Source organism: Phytophthora sojae (genome assembly GCF_000149755.1).
Source record: "Phytophthora sojae unplaced genomic scaffold PHYSOscaffold_2, whole genome shotgun sequence".
In the NCBI taxonomy this organism is placed as follows: domain Eukaryota; phylum Oomycota; class Peronosporomycetes; order Peronosporales; family Peronosporaceae; genus Phytophthora; species Phytophthora sojae.
This window is the reverse complement of record NW_009258116.1, coordinates 116,204-132,230: the sequence shown is the minus strand read 5'-3', so window position 1 is coordinate 132,230 and position 16,027 is coordinate 116,204. Positions and strand designations below refer to the sequence as shown.

The following is a 16,027-nucleotide window of genomic DNA, read 5'->3' as shown; positions in this document are numbered from 1 at the left end:
TGCCGTGAGGAAATGCCATCTATTCTCGCGTTCGATGGTGGCGCCCGTACGAGTGTCGGTGTGAGTGCATACGCGTGGTGTGCATGGGCTTCTTCCGGCAAAGTAATTCGCTGTGCGGCAACTGCGGTTACACCATGTGCGACGAATAATGAAATGGAGGCACAAGCCCTGCTTAGTGGGCTTCTCTGGCTTCGGCGATACCGCCCAACAGCTCGTGTGAGCATCATCGGCGATTCGGCTGTAATCATAAACCTGGCTCTTGGGACCGTTCGCGTGCGGAGCTCGAATCTGACGTCCATGGTTGCGCGTATTCGTGAGATTTTGTGCTGCTTCCGTGCGGTGACGGTGACAGCAACCTCACGTACCTACAATGTGGCAGCGGATGCCCTTTGTAACTGGATAATGGACAAACGTATCGCGGATCCTCATACTACTGACTTTGAGAGTCCTAGCTGGCCGCTCGCCATTGAGACATCAACAGACCCCATCCGCAAAGGGACCCCGGACGTTCTTTCACTATCAGTCCAGGACAACGACTTCATGCAATGGAAATCACGTTGGTCACTCGTCCTACGAGATTTGGACCGGATCCGACACCTCATCCACAACCGCTTTGCAGCGCCTCGGCCAAGTGTGACGGGTGGCTTGGGTGTGAAGAAAACTCCGCCTCCCACGGTTGACACACTCGCTCGTTTCGAGACGTCTAACTTTGACACACATATACTGCGTTCTTGCACCATCAATGGGCTAGAACGTTGTGTGCCACTTCCAGTCTTCAAGGCATTTAGAGACTTGGCAACAGAATACCACCTTCCGTTTCCGGTGAATCGGATATTTCTCATCTCGTATCAAGCAGCACACTTTGATGCAGCGGGGATACGGTACACGTCACCGATACGGTGGCGCGGTTTATTGCGTTACGTGCCAGGGCTGAACGCTAACAAACTAACTACTCTGCCTGAGGCTACGTACGTGTAGAATGCCGATTCCTCGGCAAAATGCACTGAAGTGCATGTGTTAAGGTGATTGAATAAAGTGTTGGTGTTGGGGCAGCCACTCTTGTCTGTCTCCAATCCACTTACATTTTCGCTGTGCATCAGTAGAGCGGTATCTGTCAATCGCCGGCTTCGGTTGGTCGCTGCAGTTGACGACTGGTTCGGGTATCCATTGCCAGGTTCGCCTGCGGGGGGCCTTGTTGTGTTGGCGAAAATGGTGACTCCACGTGCCGATCTGGCACACATCGGCAAGTCGCTGACACTGGGTGTACATGCGAGCTAGCAGCTTGCTCTTAGGCGGCCGACGATTTCTTAACATGTTGATAAGGAGCATGCTGTCGCCCACCACGTGCATCCCTTTGAGGTTACGAGATGATGCTAGAAGGCCCGTGAATTCAGCCATGTCATGTAAGCGGGATGCATGTAGCTGGGAGCGTACGAGTCCTCGTTGCGAACTTTACATGAGGGGGATTACTACGCCTCGCACAAGGGCTTCTGCAGACTCGTCGAGAAGTTACGCAGCCTGATGGAGATGGAGGCTGTCCAGATCAGCGAGGCCGACTGGACGACACCCCGAACGCCTTTGAGACGCTGGGGGATCCTCAACACGCGCCCGTACATGCGCGCCAAGCTGGGGGTGATCCGCGCGCTGTCCGTGATGGACTCGCGCCCGGCCATTGAGGCGGCGCTGGCCGAAGCTAAGGACTCCCTGCGCCTGTGCCGCAGCGACAACGTCGGCATTCGCTATCAGGTGCCGACGCTCATGCTGCTGCTAGGCCAGTACCAGGAGGCCTACGACTTCATCAAGTGGCACGCGAAGGTCTACCAGGACTCGCACTACGACTGGGGCAACATGGAGCTGCCGTACCTGGACATCCACGGCGCCGACATGGCCGAAGAGAAGATGCCGGTGGAATACGGCGACGTCTTCTTCACGAGCGCCATTGTGTACATCAAGATGACGCTGGCCAAGGCCGTCCGAGACGCCATTGTGGCACACGAGCTGGCGGATCGCGCATCGCTTCCGGCGGCTGTGACCGACTAGTTGGGGGCGTTCCTGGCGCCGACCGGAACTGCGAGCAGCCTCACAGATCTCAAGAAGCTCTACAGGAAGCTCACGAGACAGGCGCAAAAGGCTTTCGCGCTCACGCACACGCAGAACAAGCATTTCTGGGGCGCGATGTTGGACCCATTCCCTCTTATTGAAGCGCCTGACCCGCCCTGCCACGGATTTGGTGATGTGAACCAAGTCAAGATCTGGGTAGAGCAGAACGACTTGTTGTGGTGCGACCACCACGAGTTTATCCGTGAACACCTTGGCAAACTAGCCTGAGTTTTTGCCGGAGGTGCCGCCCACACATTTGCTCGGGATATAATTTTGCACTGAAACTCGATGCCCCCGTCATGTGACTTGACCTCTTTCCTCGACTACCGACTACTAAGTAGCTAATTTTGTGTTGCTAGCTATCGGTTCTGAATGATAATTGAATTCCAAGTTGAAGTCATGTATGCATGATGCAGCTACAGCAGTATCGGCAAGATCGATTGAAGAGCTTCCTGTAAAGTTGTTGATGACCAATACAACGGCACCAGGCCGTGAGACCAGGTGAACGATCGCAGCTGAAGAGATAGCAGGATCATAGATCCAAGGAGATTACTATCGGCTTGCAGAAGTAGCCTTGATGTGGACAACTTGTTGGCACACCCCGACGGTTGATTCCGAACGAACCCACCGGCGACGCAACAAGACACGACAGCATTCATCGGTATCGCCTAACATTGCAAAAAACCACCTCGTAACGACATTGTGCACAATGCAGAATGACTTCCTTATCAGTGAATCGAATCAGCCTGATGCCCCTGATGTCGACGATCCGGAACAGCTATAAAAATACCAAGCAGACGACTGCGTCAAACGCCAACGCTCAGAGCCACTCGCGTTCGCCCTTATCTTACTGAGAGTGCGTTGCGTCACGGTTCGCTACCGACCCATGTCATGTCCGTTGCAGTTTGCGTTTCACTTCCTTTTGCCCCCGGCAAGTTACGTACCGCACACCATTCAGCCCCTCTGTTTACTCAAAAAACCTACGCTTATCCGACCCCAGACGGTCAAGTTGGCGCGTGCCTCGGAGGCCCAAGAAGCGACCGCGACACTCCGCAGCTCACCCCCAGGGCACCCGCTCCAGCTCATTCCCAGTCCCACTTAGACAAACGCCCCCAGTATGAGCGCGCACCTGTTGCTCCGGTAAGAAGACGCAAGAGGACAAGAAGAAGAAGAAGACTGCTGTGCCCCTCCCTGCCCCTGCTAAGTCCAGCGGCGCGACTAGCTCAACTAACCTGCCCCCTCGTTCTCTATCTTCTCTAGCTCATGGACCTGTCGGCGACGCGCTCTGACGCCGCTGTACGCGGCTGGAGACGCCCGCGGACGCCGACTCGTCGCCCGCGATCTACACGCCCTACGTCGCTCTATCGCGGCCTCGTCGTCCTCCCTCCTACCGGCGCTCCCGCTGCACAACACAGCCTATCGATGGCACGGCCATGGCCACAGCCACGGCGTGTTAGAGGAGGAGGAAGAGGAGGAGGAGACGGCGGAGGAGAGGGCGCTGAGGCTGAAGTTGTCGGCGGCCGACGTGAAGGCCGCGGACCGCATCACGTGGGTCGGCGTCTGGCTCAACGTGGTGCTCAGCGGACTCAAAGGAGTGGCGGGCGTGGCCTTCCACTCTTCGGGGCTGCTCGCGGACGCCGCACACTCGATGAGCGACCTGGTCAGCGACTTTGTCACGCTCGTGTCGCTCAAGTACTGTGCGCGGCCGCCGGACGCGCTGCAGCCGTATGGATACGGCAAGTACGAGACCATCGGGGCGCTGTCCGTGTCGCTGCTGCTGGTCGGAGGCTCACTGGGCATCATGGCGCACTCGCTGGACACGTTGCTGGTGCTGGTGGAGCCGGCGGCGGCGTCTACTACTGCGATCGTGGCGCTAAATCCGACGGAAGTGGCGGAGCTGGTGGAAAAGATGGATCCCGAGGCGCTGGAGGCCGTGGAGAGTCTGGCCAAGTCGGTGCACACGCACGCGCATGGCATGGTGATGCACCCGGCGGCGTTGGGCATTGCGGCGCTGTCTGTGGCGGCCAAGGAGGCGCTGTACCGCACGACGATTAGCATCGGTCGACGCGTGCACTCGAGCGTGCTGATCGCGAACGCCTGGCACCACCGCAGCGATGCAGTGACGAGCGTGGTGGCTATGGGTGGCATTGGATTGAGCCTTGCAGGCTTCCCGTTGTTCGATCCGCTGGCGGGTATTGCAGTGGGTGGTATAATTCTCAAGATGGGCGCGGAAATGGGCTGGGACGCCACCAAGGAGCTGTGTGACGCCAAGTTGCCCGACATGACCATCAGAAGCCTGGAGAAGGCTGTAGACGAAGTGGTTGGGAATAGCAACGGAGACGTGCTGAGCGTTCGTCAACTGCGTAGTCGCAGAGTCGGCCGGCATATCCATGTCGACCTCACCCTGGTGGTCGACGACGCGGCGTCGGTGCACCGAGCTGTCGAGTGGAAGCAGAAGGTGAAGGGCGCCATCAAGCACAGGATGCCGCGTGTCAAGGACATCGTCGTGGAGATCGCTACGCCTGAGCAGTTGGCGGCAACTGCAGCGGCTGAAGCGAAGGAAGCCCATGATCATGCCGCGCACAGCCACCTCTAGACTGGAAGAACCAAGTTACGTTTTGAAAGTTAGACCTTCGCTAAAAAATTCTACAGTATTCGATTCCATGTGCTACTTCGAACGATGAAATCCGAGAGCGTTAGTCATAGTAACTGTGACCGTTTTGTAGCAGCTGAGGCTGCTCTGAATCAGGCGTAAGTAGACTTCCTAGAACTGGTTGTAGCGAGATAAGGGCTCAACTGGTTGTAGCGAGATAAGGGCTCATTGTGAATGCCTTGCATACTACTACGTACAGTAGTAGTAGTAGTAGTTTACATGGATACCTCGATTATGGTCCATTATCATTTGTGCTCTCATGCTTGGTGCTGAGCCTCTTTACTCCGTTCTCGTTGTACACACAGCAGAGATTTAACCTTTTTACGATGTTGAACGAGGAGGACAGGTTGCTATCGACCCGACGGCCCTTCAGCAGTGAGAGAAGCTTTTAGAAGGCTCACCAAGGTCCAGTCGTTCCCGGCAGGAAGCTGCCCAGCACCGGGTGCATCGGGACATCCTGCGTCCAAGTGTGGCGACGACGAGCCTTTCCAACTCCCTGCGGCAGACTCTGGATTCGTGCGAATATCTGGTGGCTGCACTTGGCGCGCAGAGGGGACGCGCTCGACGCGTACGCGTGCAGAAATCTACGAGGATAATCGTTCGAGCTGTCCAAGCTGACAGCTTAGCATTACGACAGCGTGCAAGTGCTGCAATCGCTTGAGTTTCCTCCCGTTTCTACCCTTTACGACTTTCCCCTACAGTCGGACCGCAACTTTGGGCGGCTGCCTCGACGTGCGCCCGCCGTCGCGAGAGCAGCTCCTGCCGCTGCTAAAGTAAAGAGACGTCAATGATCTGGAGCTGTGAGCTCCAGGTTGCATTATGCCAGGCAGCGGCTTGCCAGGTTGTATGGGACCCGCCGAGCGAATTCCAGGTGACTCATCTTGAAGCCGAGACCAACCACGACTGTCCGCGGACGGTCGGTCGATTGCATACTGGTCCAGCTTCGCCGTGATGCATGATGGTTCTGCATCCGACCGCAGCGGTTGCCCCTCAGCAGCAGCAAGTGGGCGTTGGGCGCAAAGGCGGAGAACGTCGGAAAACCACAGCGGGGTGGGGTCCGCCCTGAACACGACCGCGTACATGTAGAAAGATAATCGACGACTGCACCTCACTCCGTCCAAGTCTTGTCCCACGCGACGACGGCAAACAAAACCGCGAGCCATACAAACCCGCTATCACCGCTGGACCGCACTCGCGAACGGAAAGCCCGTCTCCCTGCGGATCGGACCCACCCAGCCGGCCCAGCCAGCCAGTCGGCCATTGCTCAATCAGAAGACACAGCGCACCATGACCAGCCCGCTGCCGGCGTGTGCAGGCGTCTTCATGCGCGCGCACTGCCCGCACGCTCGGCTCTTCGAGGAGGAATACAAGCGGTGAGTGCTCCATATTATCTTTGGCCTGCGACCCGCGCCGTAATACAATCAAGGGCCTCGTTGAGCCCGCACGGCTGCTGCCACGCGCGCACGATGTTTGTGCCGAACGTGGCCCTTCTCGAGGCTGCCTTTGTCCTCCTCTTCATCTCGGATGTCTGACTGTTGTTCATTGCGACTCGTGTACTGCGCTCTGCTGACGGACCATCGACTCGCGTGTCGGCGGTCTCGTGCGTCCAGGAGCAATCGGAACCGAGGGACCAAGGTCGGTGTAGTGCGTTCAAGACGCTGTGCTTCGGCGTAGCGTAGCTCTTCTTCAGCTGCGTTGATGCGGTTCTCTCATGTGTTTTTCTTTCCTCTGTTGCGCGTTCGCTTGAAATGCTTATGCTGCCTTAACTAAAAAATACCCTCAGATCTTGCGGTGCGACCTCGCATCCCAGCGCTCAGCTAACAAGCCACGCATGGCAACGAGAGCAGATCTAACCTACAGCTATCTCTTTTAATGCAGGTGCTTCCCTCACTGCTGTCCGCATCACGTGGACCGAAGCTACTGCGGATCGCCGCTCGAAGTCGTGTTGCGTTTCGGAGACGAGTCGGATGTCGCCCAGGCTGTCGACCAAGACACCCGAGCTCTCGCAGCACCATTTGACGTCGCCAACGTGTTCGTCTTCGCTCGCTTCGAGACCGTGGAGGGGAAGCCTCTGAGCGGCGCGCACTCGCTGCGCTACATGCGCAGCGTTTCCCAGAGCGAGGTGAACCCCGAGGCCTCGTGGATCGAGGGCGTGCGGCAGACGGCGGCAGATAGGCAGCAGTACTCGCAGCAACTGCACGGCCGCCAACTGGCGTCGCGGCTGTCGAGTTCTAGAGAGTCCGCGCGCCCCGACTCAGCTACGTTCGTGCTAAACGGTCAAGCGTTCGCCAAGTGGTATTATCACTGGGAGAGCGGCGCCAACAAAGTGCAGCGCGCTACCAAGCACGCGCTCAAAGCTTACGTTTTCTATCAGACGCAGGAAGCAGCGACAACAGGTTTGCAGCAGCAGCGACAACAGCATCAAGCTTCGGCCGGAGCCCATCAAGGTTCAACAGGAGCCGACGGTACACTCGAGCTACTGTGCGTGGTGACGTCTCCACCGTTCACGGTGGTCTCGTATCGTCGCGCGCCGTTGGAAGCTGCTGCCGGTGGCCCGGGTGCTCTCGGACTGGGTGGCATCGATGCGGCCACGTCGCTAATGCCGCACTACGCGACGGACACAGCGCACCCGGTGGATGCGAGACTACGCCGCATCGTGCAGCACCAAATCTCTCGAGCGTTCCGTGAGTACAACCAGCAGCAACGCCAGAGCGAACCGCGTGGCTCTTCCGACGACTTGTTCGCGCAAGTAGGGACATCGCGCCTACAGGACGAACAGAAGGAGGAGGAAGATCGATCGGGCAGCGAGGAGAGAGACTCGTTCGATCGGTACCGACATCTGCAGGAGCGCGAAGGGCTGCGATTCCGATTGCTAACGCCGGAAGATGCTGCGCTCTCAGGGTCCGCATTGCATAGCCAGATCGAACCACGGGAGCCGCGACTCGTGTTCGACAGCACAAGGCGCAGAGATGGTGGCCAACACTGGCGTGACCGTCACGGTGACGTGAGTAGGCACGGCGGTGATAACGCGTTTGGCGACGACTATGACGATGACGATATCCGTGATGAGGCCGTTCCGCAGCCGCTGGCACCTGGGAGTTGGTCTGCGCTTGGCGCGTCGGGTTATGAGTGCAAAGCCGCTGGGCCAGTAGGCATGCCGCCGTCAACGACAGACCCAGTCCGGCAAGCCGAGAAGGCTGCGAGGGTAGCCATCCAGCGCTTCAAGCAGCAGCAGCACCAGTTGAACAGCCACCAGCGCGAGCTGCACCAGCTGACGGACCTCGCCATTATCCACTTCTTCGTATCCCGCGTCACGACCAGCAGTGCCCGAAGTTTGGCGAACCTAGAGGTGGTCTTAACGATAGCGATCTCGCAGCATTGGCGATACGCCAGTGGTGGGGCCACACACCTCGCTCGGTTGATTCTGGCGCTATCCAGTGGCGCAGTCGACGGTGCGAGTGTGTCTCGGGGCACCAGTGGTGGCTCGTTCGCCGAGACCAAATGTGAGGAGCTGATGCTAGTATTGGGCGAGGTGTGCGTGTGGGCTTTTTCGCCAGAGAACCTCGGGCTAGTGCAGAGTTTACTGTCGGCGTGCCACCCGCTGTTGCTTGAGAACCTGCGTCTCAGCACCTCCGGAGGGGTAGAGGATGGTGGGAAAGAGCTGCGCACTGCCTTCTTGGAATGCGTCGGGCGCTGCTGGAGCGCGTTGGACGAGTTTCTGCAGACACCTCGGGCGACGCAGACGACGATCCGCAGTGCGCGCGAGTTGAGCGACGCCGTCTTGGGCGTTGTGTACAGTGACCCCGAGCTCGCTGACTTGCGGTGTGGGCTACGAGCGATGCTCCAACGACCCACGATAGTGCTTGAGGATAGCAAGGAGAACGGTACTGCAAGCTCGGACGGTTATGAATCAGGTATCCCGCGGCTCAACCTCGCTGGCTGGCAGGGATTCGTAGCTCAAGTGAGGGAAGGCTATCTGGTGCGTTCGTCGATATGATCGCGGTCGATATACGCTGCAGTGGGGTACTGACTTAAAGGTATGCATGCGGTAACTTGCGGTGATATTCAGAGGGATCAATACTCGGGGCGGGGTCTCCCGTGGAGCCCAATGCAGGGCACAAACGCGCGACCAAGTCGGTGGGCGGCGGACTGGCTGCTGCAACCTGGCAGTCTGTCGGTCACCTCCCACGCGGACAACCCGAGACGTACGACGCCCACGCAGACAGGATCGGATCTTTCGCCGAGGCAATCAGCGCCATCCGTGTGGACATCGTGTTTGGCGCTATCGCAGCTGCTGCACTTGAAACTAGCGGTCGCGGGCGATCCGCTGCACACCCTTTATGTGCGTAGCAAAGCTAGTCACAGTCCAACGCTCTATCTATTAGGCCGGTTGCTAACTGTACCGTACTAACGCGATGCCGCGCGTAGATCCAAGCGGAGCCGTCGGTGCTCGCTGCCGACAATGCGTGGCTCCGACTCATTTGTGACGGCCGGGTGCGTGTAGCTCCCGTGGCGCCCAACGGCTTGACGAGCTTAATGGGCGGCGCGTCAAACAGCTTCGGCGGCGACTACGTAGCGTATCGACTCGAGCATCGAGCTTCGACGAATGCTGCAGAAGACGGCGGTAGACTGACGACGATTCAGGCACCAGACAACGCGAGTGACCACAGCTCGATTTGCGTCGAGTTTTACTGGTGGCCGCTGCAACAAGAGCAAGCTCAAGAGCAGGACCAGCTCTTGGCGTTCCGGAGCGTGACGACATTGAAGATTGCAACCAGTGGCACCTTTATGGAGGGAAGAATGGAATTGGAGTGCGGATTCGTCAAGCGCGAGGGCTTCACAGCGGCGGAGTCGTCTCGACTGGAGCTCTGGGCTCCGACAGAGCGCGTGCAGGCCGTGGCTGGCTGGGCTCCGTGGCTGTCGATTGAGGGCGTGTACGCGCGGAAGTGAGCAGAAGTTGTCACGTGTATCGTCCACTTGGGAGTAAGGGTGTCAGCCGCGTTGAACCGGATCTACTGTATTAATACACAGATACAGGGTTGAACACGTAGTGCATACTTTTTGTATTTGAAATCTGAATCTACAGCGAAATGTCATTCGCGGTGGCGAAGAACCCGTTGCGAAGAACACTGCTGAAGTCCGACGAAGAAACTACCAGTAGCGTGACAGCTACAGACAACGACTTACAAAGCCGGCAGACACAAAAAGCCGGCAGACGAAGTCAAGCAAAGCTTAACATAAACAAACCAGCCGATCAGATTCAATCAAATGACTTCATCTTTGTATACCATCTGGTTTTGTGTACTTTATATGCTTTCTTGTGTACTTTATGCAACACGCCGTGTGTTTTATGTCAGTTTTACAGATTTGACGGGAGGGAATTTATCGTTGATTTTATATAGGAGGATGGCATTAAGCGTGCCGGCTTTGTAAGTCGTTGTCTGTAGTCACAGAACACAATAATAGCAAAACAATTATTATGGTACTGTCCCACTACAATTATTTATTATTGGAAGTTCATGAAGGCAATACAATATGATATTGCCCCAATAATAGCAATACAATATCAAATACTATGAATTCTGAGGTTGGGCGTTCATAAATGATGAAAATGCTATAATAAACTATTATAATCTCTATTTTTCGGGTCGAGGACACAGCGTTGGGTTTTGAGGCTTTTGTGGAGCAAGCGGTGTATACTCAATAGCGCTTTGCCGGACAGCAACACTTCCCAAAACCGTCCTGGAAACAGTACAGGGCTATCGTAATCGTCATCAGCCTCCACCTGTATTTTCTCACTGTATAGGTTGGCCTGACACCTCAGTAATAGTTCGATATCAGCCATGGGACGTTTGCGTAAAGTTTGCGTGAAGTTTGCGGCCTTCCTGTCACATTTTGGCAATAAATAGCTCATGTCACGAATTGTACAATATACTTAAATTGTACCAATTATTATTATTAGTTGCCCTCATATTGCAGTTATTTCTACTGCTTTGGCCTCGCAATACAATTTCATACTGTATTGTCCGACCCTGTGCACTACGTGTTCAACCCTGTATCTGTGTATTAATACAGTAGATCCGGTTCAACGCGGCTGACACTCTTACTCCCAAGTGGACGATACACGTGACAACTTCTGCTCACTTCCGCGCGTACACGCCCTCAATCGACAGCCACGGAGCCCAGCCAGCCACGGCCTGCACGCGCTCTGTCGGAGCCCAGAGCTCCAGTCGAGGCGACTCCGCCGCTGTGAAGGCCTCGCGCTTGACGAATCCGCACTCCAATTCCATTCTTCCCTCCATAAAGGTGCCACTGGTTGCAATCTTCAATGTCGTCACGCTCCGGAACGCCAAGAGCTGGTCCTGCTCTTGAGCTTGCTCTTGTTGCAGCGGCCACCAGTAAAACTCGACGCAAATCGAGCTGTGGTCACTCGCGTTGTCTGGTGCCTGAATCGTCGTCAGTCTACCGCCGTCTTCTGCAGCATTCGTCGAAGCTCGATGCTCGAGTCGATACGCTACGTAGTCGCCGCCGAAGCTGTTTGACGCGCCGCCCATTAAGCTCGTCAAGCCGTTGGGCGCCACGGGAGCTACACGCACCCGGCCGTCACAAATGAGTCGGAGCCACGCATTGTCGGCAGCGAGCACCGACGGCTCCGCTTGGATCTACGCGCGGCATCGCGTTAGTACGGTACAGTTAGCAACCGGCCTAATAGATAGAGCGTTGGACTGTGACTAGCTTTGCTACGCACATAAAGGGTGTGCAGCGGATCGCCCGCGACCGCTAGTTTCAAGTGCAGCAGCTGCGATAGCGCCAAACACGATGTCCACACGGATGGCGCTGATTGCCTCGGCGAAAGATCCGATCCTGTCTGCGTGGGCGTCGTACGTCTCGGGTTGTCCGCGTGGGAGGTGACCGACAGACTGCCAGGTTGCAGCAGCCAGTCCGCCGCCCACCGACTTGGTCGCGCGTTTGTGCCCTGCATTGGGCTCCACGGGAGACCCCGCCCCGAGTATTGATCCCTCTGAATATCACCGCAAGTTACCGCATGCATACCTTTAAGTCAGTACCCCACTGCAGCGTATATCGACCGCGATCATATCGACGAACGCACCAGATAGCCTTCCCTCACTTGAGCTACGAATCCCTGCCAGCCAGCGAGGTTGAGCCGCGGGATACCTGATTCATAACCGTCCGAGCTTGCAGTACCGTTCTCCTTGCTATCCTCAAGCACTATCGTGGGTCGTTGGAGCATCGCTCGTAGCCCACACCGCAAGTCAGCGAGCTCGGGGTCACTGTACACAACGCCCAAGACGGCGTCGCTCAACTCGCGCGCACTGCGGATCGTCGTCTGCGTCGCCCGAGGTGTCTGCAGAAACTCGTCCAACGCGCTCCAGCAGCGCCCGACGCATTCCAAGAAGGCAGTGCGCAGCTCTTTCCCACCATCCTCTACCCCTCCGGAGGTGCTGAGACGCAGGTTCTCAAGCAACAGCGGGTGGCACGCCGACAGTAAACTCTGCACTAGCCCGAGGTTCTCTGGCGAGAAAGCCCACACGCACACCTCGCCCAATACTAGCATCAGCTCCTCACATTTGGTCTCGGCGAACGAGCCACCACTGGTGCCCCGAGACACACTCGCACCGTCGACTGCGCCACTGGATAGCGCCAGAATCAACCGAGCGAGGTGTGTGGCCCCACCACTGGCGTATCGCCAATGCTGCGAGATCGCTATCGTTAAGACCACCTCTAGGTTCGCCAAACTTCGGGCACTGCTGGTCGTGACGCGGGATACGAAGAAGTGGATAATGGCGAGGTCCGTCAGCTGGTGCAGCTCGCGCTGGTGGCTGTTCAACTGGTGCTGCTGCTGCTTGAAGCGCTGGATGGCTACCCTCGCAGCCTTCTCGGCTTGCCGGACTGGGTCTGTCGTTGACGGCGGCATGCCTACTGGCCCAGCGGCTTTGCACTCATAACCCGACGCGCCAAGCGCAGACCAACTCCCAGGTGCCAGCGGCTGCGGAACGGCCTCATCACGGATATCGTCATCGTCATAGTCGTCGCCAAACGCGTTATCACCGCCGTGCCTACTCACGTCACCGTGACGGTCACGCCAGTGTTGGCCACCATCTCTGCGCCTTGTGCTGTCGAACACGAGTCGCGGCTCCCGTGGTTCGATCTGGCTATGCAATGCGGACCCTGAGAGCGCAGCATCTTCCGGCGTTAGCAATCGGAATCGCAGCCCTTCGCGCTCCTGCAGATGTCGGTACCGATCGAACGAGTCTCTCTCCTCGCTGCCCGATCGATCTTCCTCCTCCTTCTGTTCGTCCTGTAGGCGCGATGTCCCTACTTGCGCGAACAAGTCGTCGGAAGAGCCACGCGGTTCGCTCTGGCGTTGCTGCTGGTTGTACTCACGGAACGCTCGAGAGATTTGGTGCTGCACGATGCGGCGTAGTCTCGCATCCACCGGGTGCGCTGTGTCCGTCGCGTAGTGCGGCATTAGCGACGTGGCCGCATCGATGCCACCCAGTCCGAGAGCACCCGGGCCACCGGCAGCAGCTTCCAACGGCGCGCGACGATACGAGACCACCGTGAACGGTGGAGACGTCACCACGCACAGTAGCTCGAGTGTACCGTCGGCTCCTGTTGAACCTTGATGGGCTCCGGCCGAAGCTTGATGCTGTTGTCGCTGCTGCTGCAAACCTGTTGTCGCTGCTTCCTGCGTCTGATAGAAAACGTAAGCTTTGAGCGCGTGCTTGGTAGCGCGCTGCACTTTGTTGGCGCCGCTCTCCCAGTGATAATACCACTTGGCGAACGCTTGACCGTTTAGCACGAACGTAGCTGAGTCGGGGCGCGCGGACTCTCTAGAACTCGACAGCCGCGACGCCAGTTGGCGGCCGTGCAGTTGCTGCGAGTACTGCTGCCTATCTGCCGCCGTCTGCCGCACGCCCTCGATCCACGAGGCCTCGGGGTTCACCTCGCTCTGGGAAACGCTGCGCATGTAGCGCAGCGAGTGCGCGCCGCTCAGAGGCTTCCCCTCCACGGTCTCGAAGCGAGCGAAGACGAACACGTTGGCGACGTCAAATGGTGCTGCGAGAGCTCGGGTGTCTTGGTCGACAGCCTGGGCGACATCCGACTCGTCTCCGAAACGCAACACGACTTCGAGCGGCGATCCGCAGTAGCTTCGGTCCACGTGATGCGGACAGCAGTGAGGGAAGCACCTGCATTAAAAGAGATAGCTGTAGGTTAGATCTGCTCTCGTTGCCATGCGTGGCTTGTTAGCTGAGCGCTGGGATGCGAGGTCGCACCGCAAGATCTGAGGGTATTTTTTAGTTAAGGCAGCATAAGCATTTCAAGCGAACGCGCAACAGAGGAAAGAAAAACACATGAGAGAACCGCATCAACGCAGCTGAAGAAGAGCTACGCTACGCCGAAGCACAGCGTCTTGAACGCACTACACCGACCTTGGTCCCTCGGTTCCGATTGCTCCTGGACGCACGAGACCGCCGACACGCGAGTCGATGGTCCGTCAGCAGAGCGCAGTACACGAGTCGCAATGAACAACAGTCAGACATCCGAGATGAAGAGGAGGACAAAGGCAGCCTCGAGAAGGGCCACGTTCGGCACAAACATCGTGCGCGCGTGGCAGCAGCCGTGCGGGCTCAACGAGGCCCTTGATTGTATTACGGCGCGGGTCGCAGGCCAAAGATAATATGGAGCACTCACCGCTTGTATTCCTCCTCGAAGAGCCGAGCGTGCGGGCAGTGCGCGCGCATGAAGACGCCTGCACACGCCGGCAGCGGGCTGGTCATGGTGCGCTGTGTCTTCTGATTGAGCAATGGCCGACTGGCTGGCTGGGCCGGCTGGGTGGGTCCGATCCGCAGGGAGACGGGCTTTCCGTTCGCGAGTGCGGTCCAGCGGTGATAGCGGGTTTGTATGGCTCGCGGTTTTGTTTGCCGTCGTCGCGTGGGACAAGACTTGGACGGAGTGAGGTGCAGTCGTCGATTATCTTTCTACATGTACGCGGTCGTGTTCAGGGCGGACCCCACCCCGCTGTGGTTTTCCGACGTTCTCCGCCTTTGCGCCCAACGCCCACTTGCTGCTGCTGAGGGGCAACCGCTGCGGTCGGATGCAGAACCATCATGCATCACGGCGAAGCTGGACCAGTATGCAATCGACCGACCGTCCGCGGACAGTCGTGGTTGGTCTCGGCTTCAAGATGAGTCACCTGGAATTCGCTCGGCGGGTCCCATACAACCTGGCAAGCCGCTGCCTGGCATAATGCAACCTGGAGCTCACAGCTCCAGATCATTGACGTCTCTTTACTTTAGCAGCGGCAGGAGCTGCTCTCGCGACGGCGGGCGCACGTCGAGGCAGCCGCCCAAAGTTGCGGTCCGACTGTAGGGGAAAGTCGTAAAGAGTAGAAACGGGAGGAAACTCAAGCGATTGCAGCACTTGCACGCTGTCGTAATGCTAAGCTGTCAGCTTGGACAGCTCGAACGATTATCCTCGTAGATTTCTGCACGCGTAAGCGTCGAGCGCGTCCCCTCTGCGCGCCAAGTGCAGCCACCAGATATTCGCGTGAAGCCAGAGTCGCTGCAGGGAAGGGGAAAGGCTGGCGCGTTCGTCATACATGTATTTGGATGTGGAATGCGTGCGCTGCACTGAGCCACACTCTCTGAGCTGCACTCTGCAGCGACCTGGCTGCTGCGAAACTCTCCTGGCCGACAGCAACCTGTCCGCCTGTTCGTTGTAAGCAAAAAGATGCTAGCTCACAGGTCGAAACAGGTTGGGTATTTCATACAAGGCACTTACTGGCATGTGTTTGCAATATACAGTATTCCAGCTCTTTTCGGGGTACAGACACGTATTTGTCGTACGATCGGGATACTGAACTCGAGCTCGGCCTATGACCAACGCCCCGAAGATTTCATTGGTTTTAGCGACGACCACTGCGCAGCTGACGAAACACTCAGGGACGCTCGTGATAGGACAAAAATGACTATTATTTTATAATTGTACATGTACTGCACAAGGCAACTCGCACGGCCTCAAGCCTCAGTCAAGAAGACTGACTTGAACCGAGCGTCTTGCATCTCCCAATGCGAATCTGCTACTACATGTACGGTAGTACCAACCAACTTCTCGCGAGATATGACAATCCGTTAAGCCCTCCATCGTCCACCTGTTAATCGATGCTCAATACGGTCGTTGAGGCGCCGACTTCGAGCGGAGAAATGGACCACAAACCTTCTTCAGCGTGACTAAAATGGCGCTTGGGAT

The 16,027-nt window shown here is 57.3% G+C and overlaps 7 protein-coding genes across 7 annotated transcripts; 4 read left to right on the top strand and 3 right to left on the bottom strand.

Annotated features, from left to right (window-relative positions):
• Positions 1-12: 12 nt before the first annotated feature.
• Positions 13-978, top strand: PHYSODRAFT_295468 (hypothetical protein; the record flags this gene model as incomplete). The annotated part of the gene is made up of 1 exon (XM_009519803.1): positions 13-978. The coding sequence occupies one exon, from the start codon at positions 13-15 to the stop codon at positions 976-978; it is 966 nt and encodes a 321-aa protein (XP_009518098.1).
• A 213-nt stretch (positions 979-1,191) lies between these two features.
• On the bottom strand, positions 1,192-1,350 carry PHYSODRAFT_381296 (hypothetical protein; the record flags this gene model as incomplete). The annotated part of the gene is made up of 1 exon (XM_009519802.1): positions 1,192-1,350. A coding segment is annotated over one exon (159 nt), but the record flags the coding sequence as incomplete, so codon positions are not given.
• Positions 1,351-1,455: 105 nt separating this feature from the next.
• On the top strand, positions 1,456-2,328 carry PHYSODRAFT_479460 (hypothetical protein; the record flags this gene model as incomplete). The annotated part of the gene is given in 2 exon segments (XM_009519801.1): positions 1,456-2,028; positions 2,041-2,328. Coding segments are annotated over 2 exon segments (861 nt in total), but the record flags the coding sequence as incomplete, so codon positions are not given.
• Positions 2,329-3,217: 889 nt separating this feature from the next.
• PHYSODRAFT_310551 (hypothetical protein) lies at positions 3,218-4,696 on the top strand (the record flags this gene model as incomplete). The annotated part of the gene is made up of 2 exons (XM_009519800.1): positions 3,218-3,221; positions 3,516-4,696. 2 exons carry the CDS (start codon positions 3,218-3,220, stop codon positions 4,694-4,696), a joined length of 1,185 nt encoding a protein of 394 aa, XP_009518095.1.
• A 149-nt stretch (positions 4,697-4,845) lies between these two features.
• PHYSODRAFT_295466 (hypothetical protein) lies at positions 4,846-6,014 on the bottom strand (the record flags this gene model as incomplete). The annotated part of the gene is made up of 4 exons (XM_009519799.1): positions 4,846-4,942; positions 5,155-5,337; positions 5,453-5,815; positions 5,866-6,014. 4 exons carry the CDS (start codon positions 6,012-6,014, stop codon positions 4,846-4,848), a joined length of 792 nt encoding a protein of 263 aa, XP_009518094.1.
• Positions 6,015-6,040: 26 nt separating this feature from the next.
• On the top strand, positions 6,041-9,703 carry PHYSODRAFT_480336 (hypothetical protein; the record flags this gene model as incomplete). Its single annotated transcript, XM_009519798.1, has 3 exons — positions 6,041-6,126; positions 6,671-8,732; positions 9,182-9,703. 3 exons carry the CDS (start codon positions 6,041-6,043, stop codon positions 9,701-9,703), a joined length of 2,670 nt encoding a protein of 889 aa, XP_009518093.1.
• Positions 9,704-10,893: 1,190 nt separating this feature from the next.
• PHYSODRAFT_483656 (hypothetical protein) lies at positions 10,894-14,556 on the bottom strand (the record flags this gene model as incomplete). Its single annotated transcript, XM_009519797.1, has 3 exons — positions 10,894-11,415; positions 11,865-13,926; positions 14,471-14,556. The coding sequence occupies 3 exons, from the start codon at positions 14,554-14,556 to the stop codon at positions 10,894-10,896; spliced, it is 2,670 nt and encodes an 889-aa protein (XP_009518092.1).
• Positions 14,557-16,027: the final 1,471 nt, after the last annotated feature.